The following is a 19,824-nucleotide window of genomic DNA, read 5'->3' on the forward strand; positions in this document are numbered from 1 at the left end:
CCCTGTCCCTGCAGCCAGTCCCCAGGAAAAGAAAAGTGAAAAATCCTTTGTGTTTGTTTTTTTTTTCTTCTCCTCTGGCAGTGGAGTCTGCCTGTGATTCCTGCTTTGGTCAGGAGGGTCCCAATATCATCACCATTTATGGTAGCTGGGAATGGACATGGTTTGGGAGCCTGCCAGGAAAACAGAAGGAGGCAGATTCCAGTTGGTTCACACAAAACAGTTTTTACTCAAAAAAACACAAAATAAATACCTTATAAAGGCTGCTTACTTCAGAAATCCTTCAATGCATTTCCAAAAGCATTTAAACATAAGTTGTCAGTCTGCATGCTTCCTTAACCCTCCTGGGACCTGACTCGTTATACTGTGGTGAGAGGATCCTCTATTCACCCAGAATCCCTTGCGGAGCAGGTTCTTAAGGAGGACCGGGCAAAATAGCTGAGGTCTGTCTTTTTAAGAGTTCTGAGGGACTTTCTTTTACACTCCCTCACAAGATCTGATCAGAGAGTTGGGAGAATGGATTGGTCCCCCTCAAGGGAGCCAGTTGAAGCATGGGAGTTGGCAGAGTAGATTGCTGAGTCCTGCTGCACAGTCATAGCTTTTAAGATTTAAGGAAGATATCCCTATAGTTAGGGATAGTCAGATAAGGGGTCAATATACTAAGCTGCAATAAAAATAGGCCATTACAGCTGATTGTAATGTGGGTAATATCTGCCATAAAATACTGCATCTAGTGCCCAATATACTAAAGGCTGTTAAACCTGGTGTGTTGCGGCAGATAACCATGATGCATTACTGCCACCAGTATCTATTGCGGTAGTGGACCCTGGGCCAAGGCAGGGTTGGTGCAACCCACAGGCAGGAGCCTCACAGGTCCCCCACCATTGGGCAGGAGGAGCTGGCTGGTGCAGAAGCCCATCTGGGGGCTTCACCACTACCAACCCTTGTTCCCTTAGGTTGAGCCCTCGAGTACCAGGCCGGCTGACTTAGGCACGGGCCTCTGCAAAGGTGGAGATTCCGTTGCGAGGAAGACTTAGACTAACACAAGCGTACAGAGTCCGGTCAGGCAACGGGCAGGGTAGATGGAGGTCAAGCGATGTCATGGAATAGGCAGTGTTCAAGGTAGGCGGAAATCAGCAACATTAGTTCTGGAGGCCAGGGGTCAAACCAGGAATCTAAGAAAACAATGGAGGAAGATGGAGGACCACAAGGAGACTAGAAGCAGGACCAGGGACAAGAACACCAGACGACCAAAGACTGGGCGCAGAAACACACAGAAGACTTGGAACGCTGTGGCAAACACTTTTCAAGGGAGAAGACCTATTGCTGAGGCAAGGAGCAATGAGGGAAATGGCCTTTTATGGCCCAAGGCAGTGATTGTCATTAGAAGGGGCTGCAGGACTTTTTCCCGTCATGGTCCCTTTAACTCCCCAGCAAAGGCGCACGGGCATGCCTAGGAAAAATGAACTGCTTTGAGCCCCTTCAGCAGTGTCCCCCACCTCGAGGTCTGGCAGCCCTGGGACCAAGCCAGGAGACGGCGTTCGTACTGGGGATGGGCTGCACAGACACAGAGCAGGCCTCACTGCTCTCGAGCCGGGGATAGGTGAGCGTGGAGGTCCACTGGGATAGTACGCAACTGCCGAGCATAACAGTAACATAGTGTTACAGACAGCAGTAGTACATAATCCGCAGATGAGGACCCCCCCATCCTCACCCACCCTGGTAGGCAAGTAGTGGGGTCCCTAGCCCCCTACTTCCAAAATAATGCTGGTTACACCTTACATAGTCCTTTGCCCACATTGGGTGGGGAGGGTCATTTTGGATTCCTAGTGCTAGCTGACGGGCAAGAAGTCAAATCCTCTCTCCAGTCCCTATCGACTATGACCCCTTCTTCAGATGGGGTAATGCCTGAACAAGGGACCCTATTGAGAGTTGGGAAGCCAAAGTAGGCCTTTATTTCTTGCCGGGCTGGTGAGTTGGAAGTGTGAAGGGGACAACATAGCCCCACCAATGGTCTTGGATTAGCTCCTGGAGGCTAATGCAAAAACGTAGCTAACCTCTTGGGGGAGGTATAGTTAAGTTTTGCATTACTGGTAATACAATTCACATTGCTTAACCACAACTTTGTGTTAACCCATTTAAAAATATTAATGAGTTGCTTTTCATGAATTTGCATATGCATTGATGTTAAAGCTGACTAATGCACAGGAACAGTGTAATGTGTGTGCATTAAACTATATTAACCTGTGTTTGATGTGCTCCCTGATCCAATCCCGCTCCTGGACCACCTATTTTTGGAGTGACTAATTTTAGTTGCCCACTGAAAACTGGACAGCTTTGTTTGCTGTCCAGTGCTTTGTAAATTTTCAGAGGTTGATCTAGCTACCTAACTCTGTCATTCAGAGGCCAGATCCCTTTGAAAATCTATCACTTTGCTCCTTGAGCCTGTTGCCAGGGTTTTTTGAATTCACCATAGTAGCATGTCTGTTGAGTGTACATTGAATTGAGAATTGAAATTTGATTTTTATTCCATCTTTTGTGACTGATCAGCCACTTCAAAGCAGATTACTTTCAGATACTGTAGTTATTTCCATATCCCCCAGAAGGCTCACAATCTAAGATCCTGATTGACTAAGGCTTTTTTTCCCGTTCTGTGTCTGTGGAAAAAAATGCTTAATATGTGAGGCAATGGAGGGTGAAGTGACTTGCCCAAGGTCTCCAAGGATTGACAGCTTCCAAGACATTCTTAGAAATAATTTAAAAACAGTAGATATCTGAATAGTAGAGTTCTCTACACCTATGGCAACTTGAGAAGGCTTTTCGAGCAATAAATTACTACCGATATGTTTTTCTTTTGCCTTTAGCAGAGATTCATCCTTTGAACTAATACACTTTCAATAAATTGTAAGCGATTCATTTTGTTACTTGGGAGAGAGTCCAATCGATCTTCAGTCTTTAACCTGTGTACATAATTATAAAGTTCATGCCTGTCATAAAACTAAAGGCTAATGCCTGATTAAAAAATGTTGCCATGCCCATGTTGCCATTCCTATATAGGTATAACATCTTTGCATAGCAATATGTTCTTTTTATGAATTAAAAAAATAATAGTCTGGATACTACTCTAACAATTTTACACCATGTAAGTTTCAGCTGTCATTAGATACTGAATTGCAAATTCATATAGATGTTTATTGTCCTTAACGAGATTAAGAAGAGGGTTGGGGAAGAAACTGGAGGGAAAGGGAGAGATTTTGGCAGTCTGTACTGATTTGGTTCTTCCATCTGGCCTTTCTTCTGCAGGAGAGAAGGTGATGCAGGATGATGAATTCACCTGTGACCCTCTTCCGTTTCCTCCAGTTGCTTTGTGAAGGACACAACTCAGGTTTGTAGGCAAGCTGGCCCATCAGCTGAGCCAAGGCAGTTACACTCATACAGTAGATTTTCAGTCAATTTTTATTTCTGTGGGGTTTATTATACACTAGTAAAGGACAAGCTTGGATAGAAATGAAAATGAATAGCAAAGTTATACAGAATCTGAATTAAATTAGGGGACCTCGAATTTTATCAGTGCGTTTGCAACAATGCAAGTAAATAAAATCCCAGGGAAATTCAGATGAGTTTGAATCCAGAGTATAAATTGACATTTAGTTGTCCCAAAAGTTTTGCCTCATTATAAGTTTCAACATTGCCCCATAAATATTTTAAGATATTAATTTATAAATTTGCATGGATTTAGTGGGTGCACAGGGTCTTCATTAGAAATGTGAAATGGCCATCAAGGGTGATAACGGGTTACAATTAAAGAAAATCTTTGTTAACTTCCTTCAGACTGCTAAGAGGCTCAAGCCCTATAGAACTTTCTCCTGCCAGGGAAATAGTAAGGTACATTTTTTCAGTTCTTCTTCTCACCCACTGCCAGTAAACTCAGCTTATGGTGAGGGCGTGGACTCAAATAACAATCAGTGGTGACTTTTAATTTTATGGTTCAGTTTTTAATGTTACTTACTTTTCTTTTGTGTCCAAATAGGATCTTATAGTTAAGGATCCATAATTCCCAACAGGCCTTCCTCGCTTGACGTCTGGGCTAACTAAGCAAGGAGGGCAAAGCACATACTCAAAAAGTAGGAGCAGACAGCTCTGGTATACAGATGAGCAGGAAGTCTTACTTGCAGCACTGCTAGCCTGACTATACTTTCATATTTGTTAACGTATTAATCCACCCCACTGAGCAAATACTTGTTTTCTAGCTAAGAGAACATCTCAGGGAAAAATCTGCAGCACCTTCCCTGGAATTCTTTTGCTGCTAGCTACTGGCTCTTCCTATCATCTCATCTCTCCCCAGGAGTTAATGCTTGTCAGTTGGGTCTCTCCCGCAATGTTCGAGTTCCTATTGATTTATGCAGGCAAACATGAGAATATCTGACCCCTGCATTTCAGCAGTGTCAGACAAGAAGAACACCAAAGGGGTTCCTAACCTCAAGGAAGTCTGGGAAGTATAGTTTATCGCAATAAAAAGCCCATTTGGTGCTTATGAAAGAGTTATATGCAATTCTTTGGGACTTTTCTTACAGACAATCTATTCACAACAGAACAGGAGATAATTTAAGGACCTCTAATTTGGGAGGGGCATACATTTGTTAATCATAACTAAAGCTATCTTAACACTTAGATTTGAAGCAGAATTCCTCTCTCATTTTTGTATTTAGATTTTCAGAATTATCTTCGAACTCAAACTGGTAACAATACAACTGTCAATATTATTATCTCTACTGTGGATTACCTTCTACGGGTTCAGGTACTACACTCTATTATCTGCATATATTAAATGAAGAAAATGTTTGAATGTGGAATGTGACTCAGAACTTAAATTCACCATAAAATAGACTCTGTTAATATCAATTTTTACTTATTCTGTAGGTGTAGGTAAATCCTCAGGAATCTATTTTCAAAAATATGCAATGTGTATTTTTTACCTCCTGGAAAAAAGCATGCAATGGAAAACCCACAGAAAAATATGTCAGTTTCAAATGCAGACAGAAATGTAGACCACTTTTGTTACCTAAATTAAGACAACTAAGAGTTGTTTCCTGTTCTCTGACTATGGGTATTAAATCAGACCCATAGCTAATCATTTTTGAAACAGTCTTGAATGTAATTTTTTTCCATATACATTCTGAGCATCTGAAAACAATTCTTATAGAAGGACTTGATGTCTGAGTGGATTGGAATAGGTTTACAGAGCCTGTCCACTTTTTGGTTACTGCTTCAAGTCCAATATAGGTTGATAGTGACTAAGAACTTGTTTACTAACGGGTGATGTTTACTAACGGGTGAGTTTTAAAACCCTACACATGCCAAAGCTGGGAGATACGCGTGCCGCACGGATTTTAAGAAGCGCCAGGTATGCGTGTGTCGCCCGGTACGCAAGTAAAACATTTTTTTCATAAAAGAGGCATTGTCTGAGCGGAGCATGGGCATTCCAGGAAATGTGAATGAAACCAGTACGTAAGCATTTACATACACCAGTGCGTGTCGGGGTCCCTCTATCTGCGATACTTTACTTCTGCTATGTCTAGTCAGCAGGGTTTTAAGGGTCAGGGTTAATAGGGTATAAGGGAAGCAAGTTAGCTAGGGGGTTTAGGAAGTCCTCTCCTTTACTGGGGTGAACTGGGAACAAACTGCGGGAACAGGTAATTGTGTGGGCACAAGTATCTACTAAAATCCCCCGCACTTACTTGATTGAGGCGGCATTTGCACACACGTGCTCTTCAATGTAAAATTGTGCACACATGTACGTGCATATAGCCAATTTTATAACAGGCATGCTTATACATGCGTATCATCACATCCATGTGCATGAGCCGGCTAACGCAGGCACATGTGCTCCCGTCTGTAGGTCTTAAAATTCACCTCTAAGGTTTTTTTCCCATCTGTTTTATGGGGAAAAAGCTTAGTCAGGCCCTAAATGTGATTACCATTTCGTAGTCTATGTGAGTTGGTGGTCTCAGTCCAGTCCCCAGTGAATTAGTGTCCACATCGTTAAAATTGCCATTAGAGCTGGCACTAATCATTAAACCTGATAAGGGAACTTAAGTAATGGCTTTTAGGGATGTGAATCGGTACCGGACTCGTTTCCAGTATCGAGTTCGGGTAAAAACCGCGGGAAATCTTCGTTCCCGCGATTCTTACCCATTTTAATTGGCTGTGTTGTGCTGAAAAAAAAAACAAAACACCTCGACCCTTTAAATTTAATTCTTTCGCATCCCCCACCATCCCGACCCCCCCACCCCCAAATTTTTAAAGTACCTGGTGGTCCAGCGGGGGTCCCGGGAGCGATCTCCCACTCTCGGGCCGTTGGCTGCCACTAATCAAAATGCAGCCGCTGGACCTTTGCCCTTAGCATGTGACAGGGTATCCGTGCCATTGGCCGGCCCCTGTCACATGGTAGGAGCATTGGATGCCACTGGATGGCGCTACCATGTGACGGGGCTGGCCAGTGGCACGGATACCCTTTCACATGGTAAGGGCAAAGGGCCATTGGCGCCATTTTGATTAGTGGCAGCCGACAGCCCGAGAGCGGGAGATCGCTCCCGGGACCCTCGCTGGACCACCAGTTACTTTAAAAATTGGGGGGGGGGGGGCTCAGGAGGGTGGGCGATGCAAAAGAATTAAATGTAAAGGTTCAGGGTGGGTTTGGGGTTTATTTTTAAGTGCCTTTTCTTCCCCCCCCCCCCCAAACGATAAGAGGACCCCAAGTAAAATTTAGTGGGGTTTTCCTATCGGGTTCAGGGCCCAACACTATTGGCTTTAGTGTTGGTCTTGTACAAATTATAGTGGAAGATGACAAGGTCTGAAATGACTTCCTTAACTTGTAGTAGAGGCCAGTTTGTTAACACATTTTGGTCATGCTTGGGAATAATATAGAGGGTAGTGGTAGTGGTGGGGAGAAGTTTGGGGATTCAGGTAGGGGATATGTGGTTGGAGATCTGGTGTTGGGTTGAATGTGGGAGTTTATATGTTCATTTACCCAAAGTGGAAGAATTGTAACTGAACAGTCACGATGGGTCTATTTGTGTTATGATTCCTGCCCGTGGAGCTATTCCCCGCGAGCAGGCCTCTCATCTCCTTGCAGCAGCTGTGTTCCCGATGCTGCCCGGAGGCCGCCGACATCAAAGCCGTGTTCCGCAGCAGTCAGGGCCTGCCGCTGACGTCATCCTCCGTGGCCTGGAGGTCGCAGCCGGCCCTTGCTTTGCACAGGTAGCTGGTGCCGTCTGATGCGTCCGCTCCACGTCATGGAGCTGCTGCCGGGGTCCTCGAGCGGCAGAGAGGCTGTCTCTGCCGCCGCCTGTAGTTTCCTTCATCGTGGCGGTGGAATGCCGCCATCAGCTGTTTCTCCTGCTCCTGCACTTCAGTATCTTCAGTGGCAGCATGGCCGCTCTCCAAGGTCCTGTCCCCTTCCTAGGGGCAGGCCCACGTCTTCTTCCCCTTCTTAAAGGGGCAGCATAGGTGGGGTCCACCTGGCCCCACCGGAAGTCGACTCCACCTGGTTCCCTGTGCCAGCCCTATTTAAGGGCTTCTTCTCCACTTCAGCTTTGCCTTGCATTGGAGTTACTTGCTCCTGGAAGTCTCGTCTTCCAGCGCTCCGTCAGGTCTTCGTTCTTCATTGGAGCTCCATGTCTCATTTTTTCCTGTGTTCATGGCTTCCTGATGTTCCATGTCTTCATGTCTTGAGGTTCCTAGTCCATGCTTCCTGATGCTCCAGGCTTCCTGATGTTCCACTTCCTGATGTTTCTGAGGTTCAGCCCTCCTTTGCTCATTTCGAGTCCTCCTAACCTTCCAGCTTCTCTGGTTCTCCAGATGACACCTTGCCTCATCATTGGAGTCTCATCTCAGCTTGATTCCCTTCCTGCGCTTCCGAGTCCTCTTGACCCTCCAGCTCCTGTGGTTCTTCAGATGAAACCTTGCCTCGTCACTGGAGTCTTGTCTCAGCTGGATTCCCTTCCTGTGCTTGTCCCGCTCTCCGCGTGGTCTGTGACCAGCCTCTTTAGGTTGTGTATGTGAGCAGTGGGACAGGGTGGTCCGCGACCAGCCCATTGGGTCCGCCCATGTAGGTGGGCTGTGTAGGGTGCCCTGAGAGACAGTGCCAATGACTGAACCTTCCCAGCATCTTGTCTCGTCCAAGAGTCTTCCAGGTTCCTCGTCTCGTCAAGAGTCTTCCAAGATCCTCATCCACTTCCAGAGTCTTCTCGTCCATGTCTTGAGTCTTCTGTGTCACAAGGCCTCCGTCTGCCCTCATCCTCAGTCCAGCCTGCTGCGTCTTGCCGATACCCAGCAGCAGGTCCGAAAGGGCTGGAAACGGTCGGAGGACTGTTCAAATACCAACATAGTGTTTTTGGCTTCCAGAAGTATTCAGGTCTGGCAGAGGGTCAGACTTTGTCTTTGCCCATGCTGGGACATGCCTCGCCAACCCTCGGCGCTGTCTTGGATTCGTCTGGAGTCGTGCCGAGGCCCAAGGGCACACATTTCCCATAAGTTGGGATCACTCTCCTAGCGGTCCCCAACACAACGGAATGGAAGGCCTCCTAAGGCTTCCCTTTCTATAACAATTTGGTCTTTTTCTGCCATCAATTACTATGTTACTATGATAAATTCATATTGCCTATGCTTGTGATGGGGCTACGCCAATCACTAACATTATCCCTATGTGATTTTTCTATCTAAGAGCAGTAGGAGGGGTTTTGATATTTTTTATTTCTCCCAGTGGTATAACCCTACCTACTCCATCTGGAGTATTTTTGATAATGTCTCATCTATCGAAATTGAAATTCTAATCAAAAAGATGAACCCGGCTGCCCATCCGTTAGATGCAATTCCTATTAAAGCACTAAAGTTAATATCAAGCATTATTGCTAAACCACTCGCTGATATCATCAACATTTCTCTTGATCAAGGCAAATTTCCTGATATTCTCAAATGTACTATAGTCAAACCCATCTTACAAAAATCTGAGTTAGATACTTCAAACCGGGCCAATTACAGACCCATCTCCAATTTACCTTTTGTAGCAAAATTTATAGAAAAAATAGTGAATCAACAACTCACGGAACATCTGGAAAAACACAGTGGGGATTTTCAAAGGGGTACATGCGTACCCCCCGAAAACCTACCCCCAAACCCCCCCTGCGCGCAAGCCCCGGGAATCGCGTAAGTCCCGGGGCTTGCATGGAGGGGCGTGTCAGGGGGCGGGCCGCGAGTGACGTGGCATTTCGGGGGCGGGCCCGGGGGTGTGGTGCCGGCCCGGGGGCGTGGTCAAGGCCTCCGGACCAGCCCCCGGTTCGGGTGATGGTGCGCCAGCAGCCCGCTGGCGCTCGCAGATTTATGCCTGCTTTCCGCAGGCGTAAATCTGCCAACAAAGGTAGGGGGGGGTTAGATAGGGCCGGGGGGGTGGGTTAGGTAGGGGAAGGGAGGGGAAGGTGAGGGGAGGCGGAAGGAAAGTTCCCTCCGAGGCCGCTCCGAAATCGGAGCGGCCTCGGAGGGAACAGGCAGGGTGCGCTGGGCTCGGCGCGCGCAGGTTGCACAAATGTGCACCCCCTTGCGTGCGCCGACCCCGGATTTTATAAGATACGCGCGTATCTTATAAAATCCAGCGTGCTTTTGTTCGCGCCTGGTGCACGAACAAAAGTGCGCCCGTGCGTACATTTATAAAATCTACCCCAATATTCTGTACCCAGCACAATTTGGTTTCCATAAATTCTTCAATACTGAGACACTTCTTGTCTCTCTTGTCAACACTGTACTCAGAGGACTGGACAGTGGTCACAACTACCTCCTGATAATGTTAGACATCTCAGCAGCATTCGACACAGACTAGCTGAAATTGGATTAAGGGATAACACAATCCTCTGGTTTAAATCATACCTAGAAAACAGATCTTATAAAGTCAGATTAGGAATATACGAATCACAAAAAATTGACCTTGAAACTGGTGTTCCTCAGGGGTCCTCCCTCTCCGCAACACTTTTTAATATATATATGTTACCACTAGGGATGTGAATCGTTTTTTGACGATTTAAAATATCGTCCGATATATTTTAAATCGTCAAAAATCGTTAGGGCCACGATACAATACCAATTCCCCCGATTTATCGTCAAAAATCGTAAATCGGGGGAAGGGGGAGGGCAGGAAAACCGGCACACTAAAACCCCCTAAAACCCACCCCCGACCCTTTAAATTAAATCCCCCACTCTCCCGAACCCCCCCCAAATGCCTTAAATTACCTGGGGGTCCAGCGGCGGTCCGGAACGGCAGCGGTCCGGAACGGCCTCCTGCAATTGAATAGAATTGTCTTCAGCCGGCGCCATTTTTCAAAATGGCGGAGCAAAATGGCGGCGGCCATAGACCACCACGATTCGACTGCAGGAGGTCGTTCCGGACCCCCGCTGGACTTTTGGCAAGTCTTGTGGGGGTCAGGAGGCTTCCCAAGCTGGCCAAAAGTCCCTGGGGGTCCAGCGGGGGTCCGGAAAACGATCTCCTGCCGCGAATCGTTTTCCGTACGGAAAATGGCGCCGGCAGGAGATCGACTGCAGGAGGTCGTTCAGCGGTGGTCTGGAACCCCGCTGAATGACCTCCTGCAGTCGATCTCCTGCCGGCGCCATTTTCCGTACGGAAAACGATTCGCGGCAGGAGATCGTTTTCCGGACCCCCGCTGGACCCCCAGGGACTTTTGGCCAGCTTGGGGGGGCCTCCTGACCCCCACAAGACTTGCCAAAAGTCCAGCGGGGGTCCGGAACGACCTCCTGCAGTCGAATCGTGTTGGTCTATGGCCGCCGCCATTTTGCGCCGCCATTTTGAAAAATGGCGCCGGCTGAAGACAACACTATTCAATTGCAGGAGGCCGTTCCGGACCGCTGCCGTTCCGGACCGCCGCTGGACCCCCAGGTAATTTAAGGCATTTGGGGGGGGGGGGGTTCGGGAGGGTGGGGGATTTAATTTAAAGGGTCGGGGGTGGGTTTTAGGGGGTTTTAGTGTGCCGGCTCACGATTTTCATGATTTTCACGATACTTTAAACACCCAAACGGCAACAATACAATTCCCTCCCCCTCCCAGCCGAAATCGATCGTTAAGACGATCGAGGACACGATTCACATCTCTAGTTACCACTATGTAAATTAATAGCTGGTCTTGGACTAAATTTCTACATCTATGCAGACGACGTTCAGACTGTAGTCCCAATTAAAGATTCTATCAAATCTACATTAAAAGTATGGAACGTAGATCTCTCCGCCATTAATCAATTTTTAACTCATATGAACCTATGCTTAAATGAAGCCAAAACAGAAATATTATTATGTAATAAACGAAATGAACATTTTATCCATGAAATTAATGAGTTAAAAAGTAATCAAACTGTAGAATACCATGCAAAAAACTTATGAGTAATTGTAGATTCGGAACTCAATTTTAAAAATGTTATTTCCTCAATAACTAAAGATGGCTTCTTTAAGCCGCATTTACTTAAGAAACTCAGACCTCTTTTATATAACAGCGATTTTAGAACAGTTCTGCAAGCACTGCATTTCCCAAAATTAGACTACCGTAATGCACTTTTTCTAGGCCTCCCAGCATCCACTACCAGACCTCTTCAGATCCTGCAAAATACAGTTGGGGGGCGCGCTGACGTCACTGGCGGGAATGGTCGCATAATCAGAGGGCTCCCGGCTATTCCTTTTTGCAACTGGCCAGAACCTCATTTTTTGTGCTAGCTCACTCGAACCGCTAACCGCAACTGATAGTCCGTGGACCCAGGATGGCGAATACTAAGTCGGGCTGCAATTTAACGCGCTATACCTACTCGAAATCGGGACAGGAATCTGGGGCCCCCGAGCCGGATCCGATCGCAGGCCCAAGCACCGAGGTGGCGGTGGACCATCCAGCCCCGGAAGCGATCTCAGACCTACCGTCGCGGGCTGAGATGCGAGATTGGTTCATTGGCTTGCGGGCGGACATGAAGCAGCACAAAGCAGACCTTTTGCAGAATATGTCGGAGCTCCGAGACGATTTAGCAGCGCTTGGCTACCGAGTAGACGAGACGGAGACTAAGGTGGAGGGACACGCGGACAAGCTTCACAAAATGGCCGACGCGCTTCAGAGTAGCATGAAGGAACAAGCACAGCTCGCAGATAAGGTCGAGGACCTTGAAAATAGGTCCCGCCGAAACAACTTGCGAATCAGAGGCGTACCTGAAACGGAAGGCTATGCGGACTGTGAGGTAGTGGTGCAAAAAATCTTTCATTACCTTATGCAGGAGTCAGGGATCGAGGGGATGCAGGCTGAAGCTGGAGGCCCCGGATTCCGCATTGAACGGGTGCACCGGACCCTGGGACCCAGGACCTCCGAGAAGCCCCGGGACATCCTGGTGTGTCTGCAGACATTCAGGACAAGGAACTACTGTATGCCACCTCCCGAAAACGGCGCGAATGGGTCTGGGAGGGACACAAACTCAGCATCTTTAATGATCTTGCGGCCACTACCCTGCGCAAGCGTTTTGAATTTCGCTCTGTAACAAGCACGCTGCGGGACCGGAACCTACGCTATAGGTGGACATTCCCCTTTGGACTACAGTTTGAGGACAAGGGGAGCACTTTTCGGGTTCGTTCACTGGCAGAGGCGACGGAGGTGTTTCTTAAGCTCCAATTTCCTGTACCGTTGGCTGCTGAGATCACTGATTCCCAGGTGCACAATCTCCCGAAGACACCACGTTGGCAGCGGGTGGGCAACAAGCGCCGTTTGGAACGACAGTGGCGAACACCACCTGGAGTGCAGGACGCACTCCCCTCTGGATCTATAGGATGAAGGGACTGGTGATCTTCTTTCTCATTTTCTCACAAATCGTTGGGGTTCTGGGACCCCTCTATTCTTGTTTATGGTTCGAGTGTTGATTGCATTGTTCTGCTGTATGGGTTCTGGGCCGTAAGTAGGGCGGTGTTTTTCTTGTCACAGCCGGGGGAGCGATCTCTCTTTCTCGCTGGTTACTAAGACCCCCGGTTTAGGAGTTATCCCAAAGGGGGATATATTGGGAATTGGAGAGGGGGGGGAGGGGCGTTTTACATCCATGTGCATTGGGGAAACGTATTGGTTTTTTCAGTATGTTGGGGAAGTCCAGGATGGAGATCCAGTTATGCTACAGCAGTGTGGTATTCTTAGCCACATTTGGTTTGCAATATGGCTCTGACGGTTTGGTCCCTGAATGTAAAGGGTCTTAACACTCCCATAAAACGCCAACAACTCCTCAGAGACTTGAGACGCCAAAATGTAGATATCGCACTTATACAAGAGACCCACACTAGGAAACACCATGAATACTTGCTGGGCTTTGCAGGTTACCCACATGGCTATTTTGCATCTAGTTCTCTTACTTCTAAATATGCAGGGGTGGGTATCCTTTTAGCTCAATCCGTCATTTTTGAATATAAATCGCATGTAGCTGATCCGGAGGGGCGATACTTATTATTAAAAATACAGCTCGATGGGCGCCTGTATACTATTGTTAGTATATATGCACCGAATGTGGATCAGCATCTCTTTTTTCAGAAATTGGAAAGCGTGATGTCCACCTTTGCTGAGGGTCTGCTGATCTGGGGTGGGGATCATAATGTGGTAAGGAACCCTAGGGTGGACTCCTCTAACCCTAGAAAGGCAGGGAGCTGGAAGGCTACCTCTTCCTTGACGACATTAATGCATGAGTGGAGTCTCATAGATATCTGGAGACAACGGAACCCTACGTCTCGAACGTATACATTTTACTCTAACCCCCACAATACATACTCTCGCCTTGACTTTTCGCTAGTGGATAAAGGGGTACAGAATCAGGTGGTGGATACGGGCATAGGGGACATAACGTGGTCTGATCACGCCCCGGTGTGGATCACTGTTGCTCTAATAGACCTTGCACCCGGAACTCGGTTCTGGCGCCTTCGAGACGAGCTCTTACGGGACCCCAAACATAGTGAACTGCTGACGGCCCACCTGCGGGATTATTTGACGTTGAATAAGGGAACGGTGCGGGTTGCGGGGATTTATTGGGAGGGCTCCAAGGCGGTTATGCGGGGACACCTGTTGGCATTCTCTTCCGCCTTACGGAAACAGAGGGAGGCGAAGCGGGCCGCGTTGTTACATGATATAGCAGCGCTCACGCGGGAACACTCCCAATGTCCGGCACGAGCTACACTCGCTCACCTCCGGCATAAACGCACTGAATTGCACCTTTTAGACGCTGAAAATATCGCCCATGCCATGCTCCGGGCCAAACAACACTATTTTGAAGGTAATAATAAGGCGGGGGCGGTTTTCTGGCGCAGATGCTTAGACAGCGAACTTATCTGGCCACTATAGCTAAGATACGGGAACAAACAGGGTGCCATATTGACGGCGACTAAAGATATCAGAAATTGCTTTACTAAGTATTATACCCAATTATATATGGCAGACCCTTCTATTACCGGGGCTCAGGTGGACCAATATCTTGACCCGATATCCCTGCCCTCTTTGACCAAATCCCCAGCAAACCTATTTAGAGGCGCCCATCCAGGCTATTTGAGATACAGGAGGCTATACGGGATCTTAAGGCGGGCAAATCACCGGGTCTGGACGGCTTTTCTGGGGGTATTATAAAAAGTTCAGCACCCATTTAGTGGGTCCTCTGACCGACTTTTCAATGGGCTACGAGATGGCGCCCAATTACCCCTCCATACCAATGTGGCGGGCATCACTGTCCTCCCGAAGCCGGGCAGGGATCCCGCGCAATGTGGGTCGTATCGCCTTATTTCTTTGATCAATGTCGATTTAAAAATACTGGCTAAGGTGTTGGCTGCCCGGCTTAATACAGTCCTCCCTTTATTGGTACATAGTGGACCAGGTTGGCTTTATACCACATCGAATGGCCGCTGACAATGTGCGAAAGGTGACAGATGCGATATGGTGGGCCACTACGGCCCAGGTCCCCTCTGGTATTGATGCTATTGACGCCGAAAAGGCGTTTGATTTAGTTCATTGGGACTTTTTATTCGCCACTTTGGAGAAAATGTCATTTGGCCCCGGGTTTTCTACGCTGGATCCAGTGTTTGTATCAGGACCCTGGAGCTAGAATTAAGGTTAATGGGCAATATGGGGATCTTCTTTTCCCGGTACAGCGAGGGACTCGTCAGGGCTTGCCCCCTATTCACCCTTATTGTTCGCGCTGTTTTAGAGCCCTTGGCGACTAGGGTGCGCGGGTTCGCCCTCGATTGCGGGGATTCCCATGGAGCCCAATCCCATGAAGATCTCGCTATTTGCGGATGACATTCTCCTCACCCTCACACGACCCTTGGAATCCATTGACGGTGTCATGGAAGAATTGAGGGCGTTCAGTGCGGTCATCCGGTTTTAAAGTTAACATGGATAAAAACGGAAATCTTAAATATTACTGCTAAGCCCGAGGTTATGGAGTGTTGCGCAACTTTATCCCTTAAAGTATCACATAAGGTGTTAAAATACTTGGGAGTACATATAGGAGCGGATCTTAATGAAGTTATTTCGCCTCAACTATTTACCACGGCTGAAAAAAATTAGACAAGATCTCCATCTTTGGGACAGGGGGCAGTATTCATGGCTGGGGAGGGTGGCAATTGTTAAAATGAATGTCATCCCACGCTTTCTGTATTTTTTTTCATACCATTCCCATTTACATTTCCTCTGCGATACTACGCACTTGGCAGAAGATTCTCTTTGATTTTATCTGGCGCAAGCGTCCACCCAGGGTATCGAGGCGCCTTCTATATCGACCCCGTGATCGCGGGGGTCTGGGAATCCCGAACTTGGTCTGGTGTATGTAGCGGCCCAATTAAAGGCAATACCTGATGCTCAAGGCCATCGGTCACCAAAGCAATGGGCCTCTTTTGAGGAACAGGTCCTTGGGGGAGTGCCACTAACTGGCCCTAATCTGGCAACCGCGGCACACTTGGACGCATTCGGGGCAGAAGACAGGGGCCCTGGACAACATGTTGCGTATATGGGACCGCTGGAAGGTGAAACTGGTGGGAGATCGTTGCTACTTTCACTCCACTGGCCTTTATCACAACTCACAATTCTCAGCGGGTCGCCAGCATGGAGTATTTCGCACTTGGAGACGGAAGGGGATCACTCGTATTGAACATTTGCTTAAAGGTGAGACCCTGATGACATGGCCGTGAGTTTCAGGCTCTGTACAAACTACCTCCTTCTGATTTCCTGGCTGGGAGCCAGGTATTTCACTTCCTTCGGTCACCTCGAATTCTGGACTCCATTAAACGGGGGAAATCTCAGTTTGAGGATCTCTGCGCGGCCACTGATAAACAAGAGGGATGGGGATGATCATCTAAAATCTATGCCCTCCTCGCCCGCTGTCGAACGGGGAGCCCTTTTCCACACACAGGCCATGGGAGCATGGATTTGGGACTGACGCTCACACCTAAAGACTGGTTACACATTTATAGGCAGGCCCGTCAGTGTTCTGTCTCTGCCCTTTACCAGGAAAATTGCTACAAAATGATAACCTCGTTGGTACCTCACGCCCCTCCCCTCTTACAGCGACGCTACCACCAAACTGACGCTCAGTGTTGGAGGGCATGCGGACACCTGGGCACCTTTTTTTCATATCTGGTGGCAGTGCCCGAAAGTGCAGCAGCCTATGGACCAGGGTGGCGACCTGGCTGGAGAGCCTTCTGGACTGTTTCTGGACCTCTGCAAGGCCAGCTTCATGCTCCTTCATCATCCACCTCTAACCCTCAGAAAAAATCAAATACTTTTACTGCCAACAAGTCTTTATTGCAACCAGATTGACAATTGCTAAAGCATGGAAACAAGTAGACGTGCCCCTCGGCTGAAGGTAGTACAACATAAAGTTCATCTTTCTTGCCAGCTGGCAGCGGTCACGGCAGGTCTTCATGCGGATGTCTCGAAATTTCAAGCGATTTGGTCCCCTTATCTACAATGGGAGAAGCATCAAGTAATGACTATGACAGAGTAACCTTATAAGAAATACAGGTTTTGTTTATATGATACTGCCTAGCTCCTGTCTCCTTTTCTGGGGCTGCCACCCCTATCTCAATGCTACTGTCTCTGGCTTTTGGACGCTGTACCTTTTATATAGCGCACATGGATGTAGGGAGGGATGGGGAGGGATTTCGGGTGGGGGGGGGGGGCGCATGACATACTCTTTGTCTTTACTGTAACGTGTAGCTGTGACATGTTGTGCTGTTTATTTTGTTGCTTCTGAAAACCTAATAAAAATTTCAGTAAAAAAAAAAAAAATACAGCTGTTAGAATTCTCACAAACACAAAAGCATTTGACCATATTACCCCCATCCTGAAAGAACTTCACTGGTTACCCAACTCCTTTCCGAATACAGTTCAAAATTTTAACATTAATCCATAAAACATTATACAATGAAAAAATCGAATGTTTAATGCTGTATTACACTTCCACACTCCACAAAGAAATCTGCGCTCATCAAATAAAGGATTACTATCAGTACCCTCTCCTAAAACTGGCAACATCTAAATACAGTCAGAGAGTGGGCACTTTCTTGGCAGGGCCAAAATTATGGAACTCCATACCAACAGAATTGAGAGCAGAGGTAAACCCACAGGCATTTAAAAAGAAACTGAAGACCTGGCTATTTCAGCAAGCCTTACCAGAGTGATTTTTCCTCTTTTGCTTTCTTTTAGTATTTTATTGTTTTTAATATTTTATTGAGTCTTTTATTTGTATCTTATTTTATTGAATTTTCCATGAACATTGTTTTATATATTTTATGTATGATGTATATGTTCTATTTTATTTTATACTGATGGATTTATTGTACCTGTTTTCTGTATAAACCAATATGATGTTTTTCGAATACTGGTATAGAAAACTAAATAAATAAATACATATTTGGGGGATAGACTTTTTGGGGTATAAAGACCATTGGAACATGCTCAGTGCTTCAGAGGGATAGTTTGGTCAGGAGCCAAGGAGAAGGAAGAAGGATAGATATTCCTCAAGGATTTCATGGCAACAGACAAGAGATTTCCCCAGGATCTGAAAGCAAGATGGTGGAGAACTAGAGATTCCTCCTAGATCTCACAGAAGGCAATTCAAGCATTTGGGCTAAGAGGTATTGGAGGAAAAGAGTTTTTGCAAGTATTTTTGGATTTTGACTGTCTAGCGTCTGGGGAAGGGCATACCCCTGGTATCCCAAAATACTGGAATCAGAGATCTGTTGCCCATTCGACCAGTTAACAGATTGGGTGAAGGAGAAGGATGTAGACTTTTGAGGCCACTAAGTCAAGAGATTTTTATTTTTGATAGATGACTTATAGTTGAAGATTTTGACTTATTGGAAACCCTCTTTTGTATATTTACTTGGAGATATTTTCCAGACCAGTTCATGCCTGAACTATATCATTCTCCCACTCTCACTGGTGAGGATATTTTCAATCAGAATGAAGATGCAAGAGCAAGAAGAGAAGTGAGCAGAATAAGGATGGACATAAAAACCATTCATTTTTTTATTGATCTTAGATGTATGCTGATTCTTATTTTTGTCATCTTGACCTGGATCCTCTTCTTTAAGTTACAGTAAAGACTAACTTTTCATTGACACACCAACTATAGACTCCAGTGTTTTCATTGAGTTTCACCCAAGTATGGACTTACTGGGATGGACTGGCCCTTTTGAGATTCCTGGTTTATCCTGTGTGCTGGTGTTGGCTTCCCTGCTTTTATTTTCACAATTTAGCACCTTCTGGAAATCATCAATATAGAGTGTGAAGTGGTCATAGAGATCATGGTGGAAAACACCAAGGGCCCTGGAAGAGAAATTTTCCTCCCCCATCTGGACCTGAAACCTGGACCCATACACCCCTAGTCTAAGATAAAGCATCGCAGCGGGGGACTGTCTACTATTAAGCCATTTCCATTCACTCTTCCCCAATTATGTTTTAATTTATGTATATCATATGGCACCATGTAAGTCAACTTGCATAAAATAAATAAGGAAGTCTATGAAACCACTTGTTGCAATGTTTTCTTTTTTTATGATTTATAGTCCATTTTTCAAAGCAGATTACATTTAGGTACTGGAGTTCTTGCCCTGTCCAAGGAGAGCTTACAGTCTTAAGGGTCACTTACTAAGCTGAGTTAGGCGTTTCCCACACATTAAACCGTATTTACCACACATGCAAATCAAGTCATTCCTAGTAAAATTTTATGCTAATAAAACGCATGCCTTCCCTAATAAAACATGTCACTATATTTTCCTAAAAATTAGCTACAATTCAGGAGTTATAGCTAACTTTTCCCAGGAGTATTAGGACGTTAATGCACATTTATTTATTTATTCATTCATTCATTCATTCATTCATTCATTCATTTTTATTTATACCGTCATTTGGTTCAGCCATCATAACGGTTTACAAAGTCAAACAAAAACAGATACATTATACATAGTTACAAAAAAGTAACAATGGGGGGGGGGGAATGGAAGGAAGGGGAAGATGGTGGGGTGAATGAAAAGGGAGGAAAAGGGAAAAAAGGGATAAGTAACCAGTAATAGTATTAATTTATCATAAAGGAGGAATTCTATCATAGCTTCTTATAAGTTCCGAATTGTAATGAATATGGTTGATGCTAGTTGTAGATACTTTTTTCTTTCGTGCCTGGGTTTGGTTGGTTGCTAGCTCCCGGGCTAGTTTTTAAAGGGCCATCACAACTCAAAAGACATTCCTCCCAACATGTATAAGAATCCCCTCCCAGGGATCATGTG

General features: G+C 46.4%; 1 protein-coding gene across 1 annotated transcript in view; it reads left to right on the plus strand.

The window, feature by feature from the left end:
* Positions 1-19,824, plus strand: part of RYR2 (ryanodine receptor 2) — a 1,771,220-nt gene that overhangs the window by 1,498,281 nt on the left and 253,115 nt on the right. The window contains 3 exon segments of the mRNA XM_029593907.1: positions 3,301-3,338; positions 3,340-3,382; positions 4,707-4,795. Of these exon segments, the coding sequence (XP_029449767.1) occupies positions 3,301-3,338; positions 3,340-3,382; positions 4,707-4,795 (170 nt within the window).

The sequence above is a fragment of the Rhinatrema bivittatum genome, chromosome 3, assembly GCF_901001135.1.
Source record: "Rhinatrema bivittatum chromosome 3, aRhiBiv1.1, whole genome shotgun sequence".
In the NCBI taxonomy this organism is placed as follows: Eukaryota; Metazoa; Chordata; class Amphibia; order Gymnophiona; family Rhinatrematidae; genus Rhinatrema; species Rhinatrema bivittatum.